An 18224-nucleotide genomic window follows, 5' to 3' on the forward strand; every position below is an offset into this window, starting at 1 on the left:
TGGCGTGACATTTGCTGTCTTCCAATCCGCCAGGACCTGCCCAGAGTCCAGAGAGTTTTGATAAATGATTACCAATGCGTCTGCTCTAACCTCTGCCAATTCCTTCAGCACCCTGGGATGCATCCCATCAGGACCAAGGGACTTATCTACCTTCAGGCCCTCTAGTATCCCATCAGAGCTTAAAGAGCCTGATAGTCAAGCTATTGAGTGTTGTGCTGGTAGGTACCAGAGTATCACTGTCATACTGACTTTGTGGAGAGATGCGTGGGCGTGAGAGGCAGATGCACGAGAGGGAGAGATGGGGCGGAGTGGGGAGAGACCTCCACGTCCAAAATGAATGGTTTTAAATACAAATTAGTGAATGAGCCACATTTCTGTCCTGTACAGAGGTGTTTATTGCCTTGTAGAGAAAGTTTCAATGACCATTACAGAGGTTGGTTTGTTGCACCCAAATCCATTGTATTCGATTTTCATTTTAAAAAATAATTCCATCCTTCACAACCTGCGCACTTTCAAGATGATGCTCTGTTTAGAGGTGAGGCCTCTGTCCGTTCTATGGTCACATCGAGTGGTGCCATTCAGATAATCTGAGTGATAGTACCACTGTCATCCACATAAAACAGGCTGAGACCCCACCCCTTCTCATTGCTCTCTACCTCTCCCCAAACACTCACATCCTGACAACTACAAGATGGAAAAAAATAACCAAACTTCTCAAGGCTAATCAAAAGAAAATTTAACTCATCCTTTCCCTGTGTGATTCTAGCGCACAGAGAGAGTAGAAGAGGTCATAGGTTAAGGGTGAAAGGTGAAATATTTAAGGGGAACCTGAGGGAGAATGTCTTCATCCAGAGGGTGGCATGAGTGTGGATGGGGGTTCAATTGTAGCATCGAAGAGTAACTTGGATGAGAGAGGTTTGGGTGTGGGTACATGGGTCCAGGCAGAAAGAGTTCAGTACTGACTAGATGGGCTGAAGGATCTGCTTCTAAGACTATCATGTTCTACATTTATTTTTCTGGAAGGATATCTCTTCCTCTTAAAACCTTTAGGTGTAACACAGAAGAACTATTCTGAAGATACTTCACAAACGAGAAGATCTGCAGATGCTGGAAATTGGAGTAACACCCAAAATGCTGCCTGGTCGGCTGAGTTTCTCCAGCATTTTAGGTGTGATACTTCATTCCAATTCATCCCAGCCATTCCACATTAAGGGACAGATGATCACTCCGGATGTGTGATTTTGCCTTGCCAACCCCAACCTCACTGCACCAAAAACACCCAACTGATATTCCACCATAACCTGTGAGCAGGTGATCCTCCTTGCCCAGTTACTGAGGAAGCAAAGTCAATCCAAACCTGTTAAGAGGATAGGTTGAACCAAACTAGGGCCCTTCTCTCGGGAGGAAAGGAGGATGAGAGATAAATTGATAGAGGTGTACGAAGTGAAAGATGCATAGATTGAGTAGCCAGAGACTTTTTCCCAAGGTGGAAATGGCTAATATGAGGGAGCATAATTTTAAGGTGATTGGAGGAAAGTATTGGGGGATGTCAGAGACAAGTTCTCTAACACAGAGAGTGGTGGGTGCATGAAATGCCCCACCAGGGGTGGTGGCAGAGGCAGATATATTAGAGACATTTAAGAATCTCTAGGATAGGCATGTGAATGATAGAAAATCGGAGGGTTATGGGGAAGGGAGGGGTTAGATCGATTTTAGAATGGGTTAAAGGGTTGTTACAACATGGTGGTCAGATAAACCTGCACTGTGCTTTAATGCTCTACGTCCAATTCGACACACAATCTTCTCTTGAATATCTGTGGAGCTCCCGTTCCCACTTAGAGCCAAACAAGTCAATGGAGAAAGCAGAACTCTTGTTGTATTAAGGCATTAGGCTTGTCACTTATTATTTGCATGTTATGTTGTCTTGTAAGGATTAGTTTAGCAAAGAACAGGAATATAGAATCAAGGTTACTAAAACTACAGCTAAAGATTTTTCCCTTCCTGCAGCTTCTTGTGACTCTACACAAACAGCTTTATTTCATGGCTTTCAGTATTTCAGCCACGCCAGGTCGATCAGTTGGGTTGGCACATGGGTGGAAGAAAATGATGGTCCCTTGTTGATTCAATCCAAAGTCACCACCAAGCTGTTGGGGAAAAAGAATAAAGACCCCTCTGAATTTAAGAAAGATTAAAGATATTTGTCACATGTACATTGAAACAGAGTGAGATGTGTTGTTTGTGTCAATGACCAACACAAAAGCTGTCCTGGTAGCTGCCCATAAGTGTCACCAAGCTTTCCAACAGCAACATGTCTATAACTCACTCACCCTAACCCAACATTTTTGGAATGTGGGAAGAAACAGGGGCACCACGAGGAAACCCACACAGTCACGGTGGGAACGGTCACGCTGGAACCATAAACTGCTGGTACAGTACACAGTAAAAACGAAACAACGTTCCTCCAGGACCCTGGTGCTACATGAAACAACACAAAACTACACTAGACTATGTGAGACAGCACAAGGCTACACTAAACTACGTAAAACAACATAAAAACTGCTCTAGACTACAGACCTGCACCAAATAGTGCAGGGCATTACAATAATTAATAAACAAGACAATAGGCACAGTAGAGGACAAATTACAATATAATAATAAATGATATAAATATCAGTCTAGACTCTGAGTATTGAGGAGTCTGATGGTTTGGGGGAAGAAACTGTTACACAGTCTGGTCGTGAGAGCCCAAGTGCTTCGGTACCTTTTGCCAGATGGCAGGAGGGAGAAGAGTTTGTGTGAGGGGTGTGTGGGGTCCTTCATAATGCTGTTAGCTTTGTGGGTGCAGCGTGTGGTGTAAACGTCTGTAATAGCAGGAAGAGAGACCCCGATGATCTTCTCAGCTGACCTCACTATCCGCTGCAGGGTCTTGCGATCTGAGATGGTGCAATTCCAGAACCAGGCAGTGATGCAGCTGCTCAGGATGCTCTCAATACAACCCCTGTAGAATGTGGTGAGGATGGGGGGGGGGTGGGAGATGGACTTTCCTCAGCCTTCGCAGCAAGTAGAGATGCTGCTGGGCTTTTTTGGCTATGGAGCTGGTGCTGAGGGACCAGGTGAGATTCTCCGCCAGGTGAACACCAAGAAATTTGGTGCTCTTAACGATCTCTATCGAGGAGCCATCAATGTTCAGCAGAGAGTGGTCACTCCATGCTCTCCTGAAGTCAACAACTATCTCTTTTGTTTTGTTCATGTTCAGAGACAGGTTGTTGGCTCTGCACCAGACTGTTAGCTGTAGAACCAACAACCCGTCTCTGAACGTGAACAAATTCCCGTGGGAATTGAACCTTGATTGGAGATTTCTGCCACTGTAAAGCATTACACTAACAGCTATGCTACTGTGAACCAGTTGGCAGTTTGGGGAGGCTCTATAATGCCTGTCAATCTGAAGTACAATTTTAAAGTGCCCCCACAGGACTGCTGTGGACTCTCTGCCCGTCCAGGACTGGCACTGATATCCTTGATGTCTGAATGAGAGCAGATCAGATGATGCTCGTATACTCCTTATGCTTTGTTCTCATTGCCCTTGGGCATAAGGAGTAAAAGCATTAGACCAAAGTGACACCAAGTTCTCAATGAAAGAAAACTGAAGAGTACAGCACAGTCCAGGACCTTTAACCTACTCCAAGATTAATCTAACCCTCTCTCTCACATCACCCTTCGTTTTTCTATCATTCATATGTCTCTTAAATGTCACTAATGTATCTGCCTCTAACACCATCCCTGGCAGCATGTTCCATGCACTTCTCCCACTCTCTGTGTAAAAAAAACCTCCCTATACTTTCCAACAATCATTTTAAAATTATGCCCCCTTCTATTAACTATTTCCACTAGGGAAAAAGTCTCTGGCTGTTCACTCTATGTATATGTCTCTTGTCATCTTGTACACCTCTAACCCTCCTTCGCTCTAAAGAGAAGAGCCCCATCTCACTTAACCTAACCTCATGCTCTCTATCTAATCCAGGTAGTCATGGCTCTTGCCCAACTAATGAAGACCAACACACCAGACGCCTCTTATCTACCCTATCAACCTGCATGGCAGCTTTGAGGGATCTATGAATGTGGAGCCCAAGATCCCTCCATTCTTCTGCACTGCTAAGAATTCTGCCATTAACACTACTCTGCCTTCACGTTCAATCTTCCAAAGTCAATCACTTCACACCTTGGTGAACAGAACTCCATCTGCCACTTCTCAAGCCGGCTCTGCATCCTGTCAACATCCTGTTGTAACCTACAGTAGCCCTTTACACTACTGCAAACCTGTTTGCCCATTTCCCACTTCTTAATCAGTCAGTTAAATATTTTTTTTTTAAAATCACAAAGAGCAGGGGTCCCAGAGCAGATCCCCATGGAATAACACAAGTCACGGACCTCCAGGCAGAATAGGTCCCATCTATTGTCACCCTTTGCTTCCTGTGGGCAAGCCAGTTCTAAATCCACGCAGCCAAGTTTCCCTGGATCCCATGTCTCTTGAAAGGTCATATCATCTCTCAAATGCTGATTTAAAACATCAAGGACATTCTGGGGAATGGGACAGAGGTGTGAATGAATTATTTAACCGGTTGGTTCATAACAGGCACTGAACTAACCTGGTGCACATCATCCGGGTGGGTTTTCTTTGGTAAGAGCCGATTGCTGACTATTTGTTCAGCATAATAAGTAGTCATATTGATATTCCAGACCTTCTGAATGGACACTCCCAATCCAAACGCATGATACAACTGGAAAAGACACAGACAAGATGCCCATTTTGTCTCGGGGCTCACTTGCTATTTTAATATAATAAATTTAATTTCCTGATCAAATCCATCCATATTCTGTGGAGGGGAATAAAGAGTCGGTGCTTTGGGCCGAGACCCTTCATCAGAACTGGAAAGGAAGGGGGCAGAAGCCTGAAAAAGGTGGAGGGAGGGGGAAGAGGACAGGCTGGCAGGTCAACACGTACAAACACGCTGGAGGAACTCAGCAGGTCGGGCGGCATTGTGGAAACGAGCAGTCAACGTTTTGGGCCGAGACCCTTCGTCGGGCTGGCAGATGTTTGGTGAGACAAGGGGAAGGGGAAGGGGATGGAGGGAGGGAGGATGACATGAGAAGCTGGGAGGTGATTGGGGTAGAATCACTGATAGCAGAGGAGAGGATGAGGGGCATCAGAGGAAAGTGAAGAGAAGGGAAAGGGTGAGAGGGGAGCCAGAATGAAAAATGGAAGAAGTGAAAAGGGGAGGGGAAGCAATTACCGGAAGTTAGGGAGATTGGTGTTCACGCCGTCAGGTTGAAGGCAGAATATGAAGTGGGAAGCAATTCGGGAAACTCTAAACGAGTTGGCACTGGCATGGTGGGTCACATTACCTACTGCCCTGCTGCAGAAAGTACAAATCACCTGCCGACTGGGATCCAGCAACATGTCATAGGGGCACTTAGTCTCCTGAAGCCACTGAACAGCTCCATCCCGACACCCAAACGCGATCAGCAAGACCTTGAGGGGTACAGCATCAAGGCAGCTCTGTGTGAAACACAACACCATCCTCTCAGTAACTAAACCTACAATAGACTCAACCAAAAAAAAAACACCTTGAAGCAAAATTCACAGGACCCATATTAATACAACTGATCAAACATTGAGGTTGCCTCTGTTAGACGTAGCTACAGAACTTAACACTGCATTGCCTTAAGTTGATCTAAAGGATTCTCTGGGAAGGCTACAAGGAACAGGAGCCATACCTGGCGTGCCTGCAGCTCTGCCAGGTGATCTCGTCATGGGAGTCAGGCAAAGTGCCTGAGCAGGACCAGCAGCAGCTTCTTCTCATCCTGTAGGAACTCACCCAGTTGAACTTCTCTGAAACGCAAACCGGAATGAGGAGAAATTAGAAACCCAGCCTGGTTAACCCACTGAGCACTGGACTTGCCCTTATTCAGAGGGATTTCATTCTGCAGGACAAGACCACATTTGTACAACAGAGCACCTCAAGGGAGCAGTGGGGAAAGGATCAATGGAGAACAGTCCAGTTTAGGACAGGCCCTCGGCCCTCAATGTTGTGCCGACACTTTAGCCTACTCCGAGATCAATCTCACGGTTTCCTCCCACGTAGCCCTCCATTTTCCTTCCATCAATGGCCTATCTCATATACCTGCATCTACCACCATCCCTGGCGTTCCATGTACACTTAACCCTCTGTGTAAAAAAAAAACCTACCTCTCACACTCCCCTACTTTCCAGCAATCACTTTAAAATTATGCCCCCTGTACTAGCCCCGGGGGGAAAAAGTCACTGCTTGTCCACTCTATGCCTCTTAATATCTTATACACCACTATCAAGTCACCTCTCACTAATCCAAATTGAAAAGCCTAAGCTCGCTCAACCTATTCCCGTAAGACATGCACCTCCCACAAGGGTAGAGGGACTGAGGAGGTGGGCTGATGGAGTGTTAGAGCTAATTGGAAAGGTGTGATTATGGGGCTAGAAAATGGGAGGCTGCACAGGGCTAAATGGCCTATTCACATTTGTGATTGCTTGAGTATAGTTTTGAACATTTAATCCTCTTCAACAACTAATTAATAGCATGAAACACAAAAGGCTTAGATGCTGGAACCTGCTGGAAGAACTCAGCAGGCTGGGCAGCAACTGTAGGAAAAAAAACAAATTGTCGACATTTCAGGTCAAATTCCCGGACAATTCCTTTCCACCCACAGATCCTGCTTAGCCTGCTGAGTTCTTCCAGCAGGGTGTCTTAGTTGTTCGTTGTAACTCAGATTGCCAAGTTATAAATGGGATCTTTAGGCAGCTGAGTCAGTTTACCTGGAGTATATCCGGGATTGTTACCTCATGTCATTGAGTACGTACAATCATTTACCTTTCAGTTCTGACATCAGTGAACACAAGGCTTCCAGGCACCTGTGTCCCCATTGTCAGCTGGGCTTGCAAAGAATGAGCTTTCATTCGGTCATCCATATCACCAAGGAAATTGTTCCACTCCGCCTAAGGATTAAAGATCAACTTAATTTGTCACACATCAAATCATTCGGTGAAACTCGTTGTTTGCAGCAATGACACAGTCCGACAACGTGCTGGTGGGCAGCCCTCAAATATCACCATTCTGCCCACAATTCTCTAACCCCAATTGTTTGTCTTTGGAACTTGGGGGGAAACTGGAGCACTCGAGGAAACCCACACGGTCACGGGGAGAAAGTACAAACTCCCCACAGGTAGCAGCAGGTATTGGACCAAGATCGCTGGTTGTCCGGGATGTCCACCTCCGGTAAATCCAGAAGTGAGGTTGGAAGCAGGTTTAAAATCCACCCAACCCAGATCCATCCTCTTTAGGACGTTGAAATCCACATCCTTCTGGGAAGAATCACTAGCAACCAATCTTCCAATGTCTGGCACTAACCATTACACCTCTGTGTTACCACTGTAGTTTCATTTGTCACGGGCAGCAGCCAATAGCTATTCTGTTGTGGGATGGGCCAGTTTATAAGTTTAATGTTAGTGGAAACAGATTTTGTACCAATGTTAAACATGAACAGTAGAATCCAGACACTCATACAAAATGCAAACAGCTCCCTCCTTTGTTCCAGCGTTCACCTACGGTCTTTGTGCCCATACCACCAATCAGTGGGTACAATGTCAACACTAGCCTGACCATGGCCTTGGCACCCAGAAAAAATCTTCAACTGAAGCAAAGGTCAAGTAGGGGCAACGCCGTGTGATTTTAACCTAATCTGCCTCTAGGCAAACCAGCACTGAACACTGAATTCAGCCTTTTCATACAAATGTTACTCTCCAGTGAAGTGGATCTAGGGCTTAGGCATGGAAAACACTTTCCACACAACTGGGCTTAGGATCACCTTGACAGTTGTAACATCTAGTGAGATGTTACGTAGAAAAATGCACATAACTCTACATACAGACTATGTTTGCAACTTGAGTAACATACAACATAATAAGCAGAATTACCTCAAACTCCAGTAAGTCCTCCACCTGATCCTGTACAGAGACAGAGCTGTTGGACACAAATAAATGTACGGGTTTAGCGGCCCAAAGGGTTTTTGAATTTATTCCTCCCCCATCCCAACTTGAAAGCCATCTGATCTCTACAGTAGATTAATGGGGGGGTGGTGGAGGAAGAGGGGAGAGGGATATACAAAGCATCAAGAGTTATGGCACCAAGGCAGGTGGAAGGAAGCAAGATGCAGATCAGCCATGATGTCTCTGGATTGTGAAAATGTTTTGAGAGTCTGAATGATCTCCTGTTGCTACAAGACACAGTATAGGAGCAGAATTAGGCCATTTGGCACATTAAGCCTTCTCAACCATTAAATAACGCCCAATTCTTTGTCCACCCTATTCTCTCATCTTCACCTTGTAGCCCTTTGCCCCCTTACCAATCCTGATGCTGTTAATACACCCAGTGACTTGGCCTCAACAGCTATCTGTGGCAATGAATTCCACAGAATCCCCACCCACTGGCCAAAGAAACTCCTCATCCCGTTTTAAAGCAACATCCTTTTATTCCGACGCTGTGCCCCCTGATCCTATGTACATTCTCAACAGTCCTACGGAAACAAAACACATTCTAACACTCACGATTAAATATAACTGCTCAACCTGATACTTACTGGTAAAACCTTTTGAACAGATCTTCAGTATCACTTCGCTTCTGCACATGCAAACTTTAAGGGGGAAGAAAAGTGTCTTGATTAGTTCTAATAGAAAAAATATTCAGGTTTATTTTTTAATCTATTGAGATTTATATTACAGTTTGTAAATAGTTTGACTTAGATACTCAATTACTTCGCCTTAGTTGGGGTTTTGTCAGTTACAAAATTGAGCTTTTTGGCCATCAGACTAAATGCTATATTTGGCATAAGCCAGACACTTTACATCATCAAAAACACACCATCCCTACCATGAAGCACGGAGGGGCTACATCATGCTGTGGGGATGCTTCATTGCCACAGGCCCTGGAAGGCTTGTGAGGGTAGAGGGTAAAATGAATGCAGCAAAATACAGGGAAATCCTGGAGGAAAACCTGATGCAGTCTGCAAGAGAACTGTGACTTGGGAGAAGATTTGTTTTCCAGCAAGACAATGACCCCAAGCATAAAGCCAAAGCTGCACAAAAAAAAACCAAAGTTAATGTCTGGGAGTGGCCAAGTCAGAGTCCAGACCTAAATCCAATTGAGAATTTGTGGCTGGACTTGAAAAGATCTGTACACTCATGATCCCCATGCAATCTGGCAGAGCTTGAGCAGTTTTGTAAAGAAGAATTGGGAAAAATTACAGTGTCCAGATGTGCAAAGCTGATAGAAAATCTATCCACACAGATTCAAGGCTGTAATTGCTGCCAAAGGTACATCTGCTAAATACTGACGTGAAGGGGGTGAGTAATTACGCAATCAATTATTTTGCATTTAATAATTATAATAAATTTAGACCAATTTGAAAAAAATTTGTTTTCACTTTGACACGCAAGAGTGTTTTCTGTTGATCAGTGTTAAACAAGCCAGGTGAAATCCACCGTGACTCAATGTTGTAAAACAATAAAACATGGCAACTCCCTGGGGGGGGGGGGGGTAAATACTTCTTATAGGCACTATATATTAAAGCTGTAAAATGGTCTGGAAACTACTAAGATTGTGGGCATAAATATGTATTTTGAAGTGCTAAGTTCAAAGTAAATTTATTATCAAAGAACATACACCATATACAACTCTGAGATTAATTTTCTTGTGGACATTCACAGTAAATACAAAAAACACAAAATAATTGGGTTTTATAGAAACATAATTGCAATGGAAGATAGAAAATACCTGTCAAAAGGGCAATCTTACAATTGTTATGGGGGAATTTCGATATGCATGCAGACTGGGAAAGATCGGGTTGGTGCCGGATCCCAAGATGGGGAATTTGTAGAATGCCTATGAGATGGTTCTTTCCAGCAGTTTGCGGTTGAGCCCATTAGGGGAAAGGCTATTCTGGATTGGGTGTTGTGCAATGATCCAGAATTGATTAGAGAGCTTAAGATAAAGGAAACCTTACGAAGCAGTGAGTTCTATATATATAATAGCACTCACCCTGCATTTGAGAAGGAGAGATAAAATCAGAGGTATTAGGATTACAGTGGAGTAAAGGGAATTACAGAGGAGCTGGCCAAAATGGATCGGAAGGAAAAACTAAGCAGGGATAACAGCAGAGCAGCAATGGTTGGAGTTTCCAGAGCAATTCACAAGGTGCAGGATAGATACTTCTCAAATAAGAAGTATTCTACAGGCAGGAAGATGCAACTGTGGCTACCATGAAAAGTCAAAGCCAACATAAAAGCCAAAGAGAGGGCAAACAATAGAGCACAAATTAGTGGGAAGTTAGAGTATTTGGAAGCTTTTAAAAACCAACAAGGCAACTAGAAAAAGTCATAAAGAAGGAAAAGATGGAATATGAAGGTAAGCTAGCCAATAATATTAAAGAGGATATCAAAAATGTCTTCAGATCTATGAAGTGTTAAACAGAGGTAACAGTAGATATCAGACCGTTGGAAGATGACGCTGGAGAGGTAGCAATGGGGTACAAGGAAAATGGTGGATGAAATGATTAAGTATTTTGCATCCGTCTTCACTGCGGAAGACACTAGCAGTAGGCCAGATGCTCGAGAGTTTCAGGGGGCCAAAGTGAGTAGAGTTGTCTTTACTACAGAGAAGGTGCTTGGTAAACTGAAAGGTCTTCAGGTAGATAATTCAACTGGCTGAACCAGATGGTATACACACCTGAGTTCTGAAAGAAGTAGCTGAAGAGATTGTGGAGGCATTAGTAATGATCTTTCAAGAATCAATGGATTTTGACATGGTGTTGGGAGACTGGAAGATTTCAAATGTCACTCTGCTCTTCAAGAAGGGAGAGAGGCAGAAGAAAGGAAATTATAGACCTGTTAGTCTGACCTCAGTGATTGTGACAATGTTGGAGTCGATTGTTAAGGATGTGGTTTCGGAGTGCTTCAAAGCACATGATAAAAACGAAGTCAGCATGGTTTCCTTGAGAGAAAATCTTGCCAGACAAATCTGTTGGAATTTTTTGAAAAAGTAACAAGCAGGATAGACAAAGGAGAATCGTGGATATTGTGTACTTGAATTTTCAGAAGGCCTTTCACAAGATGCCACATGAGGCTGCTTAACTAGTTGAGAGCCCACGGTATTACAGGAAAGATACTAGCATAGATAGAGCATTGGCTGTTTGGCAAAGAACAAAAAGTGACAATAAAGGGAGCCTTTTCTGGTTGCCTGTTGGTGACTAATGGTGTTCCAAAGGGTCTGGGCCTATACATACTGGAATTCAGAAGAATGAGGGGACATCTCAATTAAACCTATTAAATGTTGGAAGGCCGCAATAGAGTAGATGTGGAAAGGATGTTTCCTGTAGTGGAGGAGTCTAAGACTAGAGTACACAGCCTCAGAATAGAGAGACTTCCATTTAGACTGGAGATGAGGAAGAATTTCATTAGCCAGAGAGTGGCAAATCTGTGGAAGACAAATTATTGGGCATACGTAAGGCAGGGGTTGATAGATTCTTGATTAGTCAGGGCATGAAGGAATACGGGGAGAAAGGAGGGCTGGGGGGGGAATGAATCAGCCATGATTACATAGCAGAAAACTTGATGGGCCAAATGGTCTAATTCTACTCCTATGTCTTGTAGAATCAATGGAAGATCACACTCAACAGGATGGGCAGACAACAAAATATAAAAAGAAATAAATAATAATAATACATGTAGATAAGCAATAAATATTGAGAACATAAGTTGACTCTTTGAATGTGAGTCAAGATTGTTTAATGTCACTTCTAGTACACAAGAGTAAAGAGAACGATATAATTGTTACTCTGATCCAATGCAGCTCAAGAAAAAAGATTAAGATAAAGAACACAATAATAAAAAATCAAATTAAATGTAAATACACTGTCTGTACATAAAGTGACCAACAGGAAATGATAATGTAGTGTTGGTGGGGGGGTGGGTTCGTGGGGGGCTTGGAGGGGTGGGTTAGCAAGGGGCGTGGAGGGGTGGGTAAGTGAGGGGTGGGTTAGCGGGAGTGTGGAGGGGCAGGTTAGTGGGAGTGTGGGTAAGTGGGTGTGTGGAGGGGTGGGTTAGTGGGGGCGTGGAGGGGTGGGTTAGCGGGAGCGTGGAGGGGCGGGTTAGTGAGAGTGTGGGTAAGTTGGTGTGTGGAGGGGCGGGTTAGCGGGAGTGTGGAGGGACGGGTTAGCGGGGGTGTGAGGGACGGGTTAGCGGGGGTGTGAGGGACGGGTTAGTGGGGGTGTGAGGGATGGATTAGTGGGGTTGTGAGGGGTGGGTTAGTGGGGGGTGTGGAAGGGTGAGTTAGTAGGGTGTGTGGAGGGGCGGGTCAGTGGGGGCATGGAGGGGCAGGTTAGTGGGGGGCGTGGAGGGGCGGGTTAGTGGGGTGTGTGGAGGGGCGGGTTAGTGGGGGCGTGGAGGGGCAGGTTAGTGGGGGTGTGAGGGGCAGGTTAGTGGGGTGTGTGGAGGGGCGGGTTAGTGGGGGTGTGAGGGGTGGGTTAGTGGGTGTGTGGAGGGGCGGGTTAGTGGGTGTGTGAGGGGCGGGTTAGGGGGTGTGTGGAGGGGTGGGTTAGTGGGGGCGTGGAGGGGCGGGTTAGTGGGAGTGTGGGTTAGCGAGGGGTTTGGAGGGGCGGGTTAGTGGGGTGTGTAGAGGGGTGGGTTAGTGGGAGCGTGGAGGGGCGGGTTAGTGGGGGTGTGGAGGGGCGGGTTAGTGGGGGTGTGAGGGGCGGGTTAGTGGGGTGTGCGGAGGGGTGGGTTAGTGGGGGGCGTGGAGGGGTGGGTCAGTGGGGGGCGTGGAGTGGTGGGTCAGTGGGGTGTGTGGAGGAGTGGGTTAGTGGGGGTGTGAGGGACGGGTTAGTGGGGGTGTGAGGGATGGGTTAGTGGGGGGCGTGGAGGGGTGGGTCAGTGGGGGGTGTGGAGGGGTGGGTCAGTGGGGTGTGTGGAGGGGTGGGTTAGTGGGGGGGCGTGGAGGGGTGGGTCAGTGGGGGGCGTGGAGGGGTGGGTCAGTGGGGGTGTGGGTAAGTGGGTGTGTGGAGGGGCGGGTTAGTGGGGGTGTGGAGGGGCGGGTTAATGGGGGTGTGGAGGGGCGGGTTAGCGAGGGTGTGGAGGGACGGGTTAGAGGGAATGTGGAGGGACGGGTTAGCGGGGGTGTGGAGGGGCGGGTTAGCAGGAGTGTGGAGGGATGGGTTAGTGGGGGAGTGAGGGGCGGGTTAGTGGGGGGTGTGGAAGGGTGAGTTAGTGGGGGGGCGTGGAGGGGTGGATTGGGGGTGTGGAGGGGCGGGTTAGTGGTTGTGTGGAGGGGCGGGTTAAGGGGTTGTGGAGGGGTGGGTTAGCGGGGGGCGTGTTAGTGGGAGTGTGGAGGGGTAGGTTAGTGGGGGTTTGAGGGACGGGTTAGTGGGGGGCGTGGAAGGTCGGGTCAGTGGGGTGTGTGGAGGGGCGGGTTAGTTGGGTGTGTGGAGGGGCGGGTTAGTGGGGGGTGTGGAGGGGCGGGTTAGTGGGGTGTGTGGAGGGGCGGGTTAGTGGGTGTGTGGAGGGGCGGGTTAAGGGGTTGTGGAGGGGTGGGTTAGCGGGGGGCGTGTTAGTGGGAGTGTGGAGGGGTGGGTTAGTGGGGGTTTGAGGGGTGGGTTAGTGGGGGGGACGTGGAGGGACGGGTTAGTGGGGGGTGTGGAGGGGCGGGTTAGTGGGGGGTGTGGAGGGGCGGGTTAGTGGGGGCGTGCAGGGGAGGGTTAGTGGGGGCGTGCAGGGGCGGGTTAGTGGGGGGTGTGGAGGGGCAGGTTTGTGGGGGGTGTGGAGGTATTGAACAGCCTTACTGTTTGAGGAAAATAACTGCTTTTGAGTCTGATGGTCTTGGCGTGGATGCTGCACAGCCTTCTCCCTGATAGGAGTGGGGCAAACAGTCCATGAGCAGGGTGGGTGGGGTATTACAATACAGTATTAACTTGAACCTCCCAAGCAAGAACAATACTCTAAATATTAGGTTTTATTCTCCTTTAGAATCGGCTTTGATACGAGGGAACTGACCGTTACTTACCTGTTGAAAAAGTTTGCATAGAGCCGAATCAGTTCAGCCAAACGGCCTATCTTCTGTGAGACAAATTCCTGGACCTTCTCTAAAAAACAAAGGCCACAGGAGCATAACGTTTAGTAAAAGCAGCTCAACAGGACTTGCGGAGCTTTAAGAACCAGTAGCATGGGTATGGGTTAGGGTTAGGGTTAGGGTTAGGGTACATGGTGCTATTACAGCTCAGGGTACTCGAGTGTTCGGAGTTGAATTCCGGTGCTGCCTGTACGGAGTTAATAGTGTGAACTGCACGGGTTTCCTCCCGAAGTCCAAAGAGGCACTGGTCAGTAGGTTAATTGGTCAATGTAAATGGTCCTGTGATTAGCCTGGTGTTAAAAGGGTGGGATTCTGGGTGCACCACTTACTGGGCTGGAAGGGGCTGTTCCACGCTGTATTTCTACATAAATAAAAAGTGGGATGAAAAAACACATAAAATGCTGAAGGAACTCAACAGCTATGGAGAGGAATAGAGAGCTGATATTTCTGCCTGAGACCCTTCATCAGGACCACTGTTTAAAAATCTACACCACCGCCACATAACAAACGCAAAGAATATTTAGCCTGACTACTTCTAACTGAGCTGGTTCTAAGACATCATAAATTTGGTGATTTCTTTAAAAACTAAAATTATCTGAAGTGTGAAAAGCAATTCACACAATGTGGCTGGCACGTCGGGGATGAGATCAGTCCTAATGACCAGACTTGGCATAAAACGCCATCTATTTACTTCATACTGCCTGACCTGTCGAGTTTCTCCAGCGTTGGCAGAATCCCATGTTTGTATATTGATAGTTATTTGTTACTCCACACCTCAAGTGGGTCACTTTTCTTTGTTCCGCTACCTGAAGTTGACACGTCGCAACGGAAATTTACTGTGCGCAAGTAAACGGGACACCAAAGAATTAACTTCCAGTAGTGACTCTGCATAATTGGGGACATTAATTCCTCAATGGGGAATTATGCCAGCATCTCCATTAGGTGGCGTACCCTCTCTGCTCTGCAGCTCTTCAGTCCCCACAACAGTCACCAAGTGCTTGACATTTCCGCAGCACAAGAGATTCTGCAGCTGCTGGAAACCCGAGGCTAAACACTCAGCAGTTCAGGCAGCACGAGTAAACTACCGACCTTTTCGGGCCAAGACCCTTCTTCAGTACTGGAAAGGAAGAGGGAAAACGCCAGCATAAAAAGGTGGTGGGGGGAAGGAGGGGAAAGAAGGCCAGTTGAAAGTGATGGGTGAAGCCAGGTGGGTGGGAAAGGTAAAGGGCTGGAGGAGAAGTCTGGTAGGAGAGTGGACCATGGGAGAAAAGGCAGGGGAAGTGATAGGCAGGTGAGGAGAAGAAATTGGAGTGAGGAAGAGGAGGGAGGGAGGGAGGAGGAAGTAAAAAAAATACCAGAAGATGAAATGGATGTTCTTGCCATCAGATTGGAGGCGACCCAGATGCAGCACCTGGGTGAGGTGCTGCTCCTTCACCCTTAAAGTGGCCTTACTGCGTCACAAGAGGAGGACACGTTGTTACGGGAAAGGGGTTAGGAATTGAAACCCCAGCACATTTGCAGGTGAACTGTTGCCTCAGCTGGAAGGAGACGAAGAGAGGGAGGCGAAGGTCGTGGGTGGGAATGAGGAAAGAGCGGCGGAAAGTATCAGGTAGGGGGATGGAGAGAAGGGGCGATGGGCTGGGAAAGGGGAGAAGAGGGGGACCCTCTCCTTCGACGTGTTGATGCAGGGCCGGCCGCAGGTTTCAACAACTCTTTCCCCATCCCCCGGGAACCGCACCTCCGGCGCTCTCCTCCCTCGCCGCCGCCAGGATCCTCCGGCCGCCCTGTAACAAGTCCTCGAGAGCCCGCAGCAGCTCCTCCTCTCCCGGCACCGCACCGAGCTCCTCCATCGCCGCTGCCCCGGTTCACACAGCCGCACCGAGGGGCGAAGGTTGGCGGAAGGCAGAGGGGCGGAGACTCGGGGAGGGAGGAGAGGACTTGCTCCGCCTGTTGAGGTGGCGAGCTTCACAGAGCCGGATAGAACCACCAGGAAACACTGGAACAGCTGTAGTTTGTTCCCGATTTTTATTTTTTGTCCTAATTTTAATTTCAGGATTCGGGCGTCCCTGTCAAGACCACCTCCCTTGAGGAGGTGGGGGGAGCAACTTGTGGAGAGTATCATCACGGCCTGGTAGGGAAACTCCAATGGCCAGCAACAGAGAAGTAGTGGATAGAGCCCAGTTCCATCACAGAAAAGCCCTAAACACAAGAAATTCTGTAGGTGCTGGAAATCCAAAGCAACTTCTTGAAGATGCTCTCCAAAAAAGATCTTGATAGTATGGTTGAGTGGTCACAACAATGGGGCATGCAGTTCAATCCTTCCAAATGTGAAACCATGTGTGTCACCAGGAAGAGAAAGCCAAGTAAAACATCATATAAAATCCTTGAAGAAACCAAACAGATCAAGTATCTTGGTATCAAAATCCAGAATGATCTGCATTGGAATGGTCAGACGCATCATGCAACAGTGAGTGCAACAGGAGTCCTAAATTTTCCGAGACGCAATATTCATCATTGTTGAACTTCTGTCAAGGAGAAGTTGTACCTCACCCTTGTTCGGGCACATCTGGAAATATGCATACACAAACAAAAACACTACTTCCATCGAGCGAGGCCAAAGACAGACAGCCCAATTTGTCACAAATACCTATGAGAGAGATGCGATGGGTCTCACCAAAGTAGAAGAGGCCACGTCAGGACTACTGGATACAATAGACAACCACAATAGATTTGCAGCTGAAGTGTTGCCTCACTTGGAAGGACTGTTTAGGGCCCTGAATAGAGGTGAGGGAGGTGGTGAATGGGCAGGTGTATCACTTTGGCCAACACAAAGTACACTGCAGATGCTGTGGTCAAATCAAGACGTACAAACAAGCTGGATGAACTCAGCAGGTCAGGCAGCATCCGTTGAAATGAGCAGTCAACGTTCTGATGAAGTGTCTCGGCCCGAAATGTTGACTGCTCATTTCAACGGATGCTGCCCGACCTGCTGAGTTCCTCCAGCTTGTTTGTATGTCTTGATGTATCACTTTGACCACTTGCCAAATGGGGAAGAATGAATGTACCAAGGAATCTCAGAGGGAGTGATTCCTGCATAGATTGGAGACAAGTAGGATCCCTTTGGAGATGGCAGAAGTTGTGGAGAATGACCTGTTGGATGCAGAAGCTGATGGGGTGGTAGGTTAGTACAAGAGGAACTCTCTCTGTTAAGGGAAGATGGGGGTGAGTGCAGATGGTGAGAAATGGAGGAGATGCAGGTGAAGGCGGCATCAACAGTGGAGGAAGGGAAACCCCGATCTTTGTAGAACATCTGCGATGTTCTGAAATGGAAAGCTGCATACAGGGAACAGATGCGGCAGAGATGAAGGAATGAGAAAAGGGAATTACATTTTTACAGGAGACGGGGTGGGAAGAGCTATCATCAAGATTGCTGCAGGGATCAGTAGACTTATAAAAGATGCTGGTAGGCAGTTTATCTGCGGAGGTGGAGCCAGAGGGAGATTGAGAAAGGTGTCAGAAATGAACCGAGTGAATTTACGGGCAGGGTGGATGTTGGAGAGAAAGTTGATGGAATTGACAAGCTCAGTATGTGTGCACTAAGCAGCACCAATGCAGACACCAATGTAGCAGAGGAAGAGTCGGGGAGGCTTGGAACATGGACTGTTCTACGTAGCCAATGAAAAGGCAGGCATTGCAGGGCCCCATGGCTACCCCTTGAATCTGGAGAAGGTAGGAGGAGCTAAAGGAGAAATGTTGAGAGTGAGGACAAGTTCTGCCAGATAAAGGAGGGTGGTGTGGAGGGAAACTAGTTGGTTCTTTTGTTGAGAAAGAAGCAGATACCTTTCAGGCTTTCTTGATGGGGGATAGAAATCTTTAGGGACTGCACATCCATGGTAAAAATGAAATGGTCAGGGCCAGGGAATTGAACGTTGTTGAGGAGTTCAAGAGCATGTGAAGTGTTGTGGATTTATGTGGGAAAGGACTGAACTGAGGGGGACAGAATGGAGTCGAGGTATG

The 18224-nt window shown here is 47.2% G+C and overlaps 1 protein-coding gene across 1 annotated transcript; it reads right to left on the bottom strand.

The window, feature by feature from the left end:
* Nucleotides 1-371: 371 nt before the first annotated feature.
* On the bottom strand, nucleotides 372-16119 carry selenol (selenoprotein L). Its single transcript, XM_073056591.1, has 9 exons — nucleotides 15946-16119; nucleotides 14142-14220; nucleotides 8671-8724; nucleotides 8009-8054; nucleotides 6906-7030; nucleotides 5776-5890; nucleotides 5435-5557; nucleotides 4647-4778; nucleotides 372-2144 (listed from the first exon to the last, which is right to left on the bottom strand). The coding sequence occupies exons 1-6, from the start codon at nucleotides 16055-16057 to the stop codon at nucleotides 5818-5820; spliced, it is 489 nt and encodes a 162-aa protein (XP_072912692.1). The 5' UTR covers nucleotides 16058-16119; the 3' UTR covers nucleotides 372-2144; nucleotides 4647-4778; nucleotides 5435-5557; nucleotides 5776-5817.
* Between the last annotated feature and the right edge of the window lie 2105 nt (nucleotides 16120-18224).

Source organism: Hemitrygon akajei, chromosome 9 (genome assembly GCF_048418815.1).
Source record: "Hemitrygon akajei chromosome 9, sHemAka1.3, whole genome shotgun sequence".
Taxonomy (NCBI): Eukaryota; Metazoa; Chordata; class Chondrichthyes; order Myliobatiformes; family Dasyatidae; genus Hemitrygon; species Hemitrygon akajei.

Coding starts and splice junctions, on each gene's coding strand:
- selenol (XM_073056591.1), bottom strand. CDS start 16,057: ATGGAGGAGCTCGGTGCGGTGCCGGGAGAGGAGGAGCTGCTGCGGGCT. Junction 8,055..8,670: donor CTGTTCAAAAGGTTTTACCA/GTAAGTATCAGG, acceptor TGTGTCCAACAG/CTCTGTCTCTGTACAGGATC. Junction 5,891..6,905: donor ACTGATGTCAGAACTGAAAG/GTAAATGATTGT, acceptor TTTGCGTTTCAG/AGAAGTTCAACTGGGTGAGT.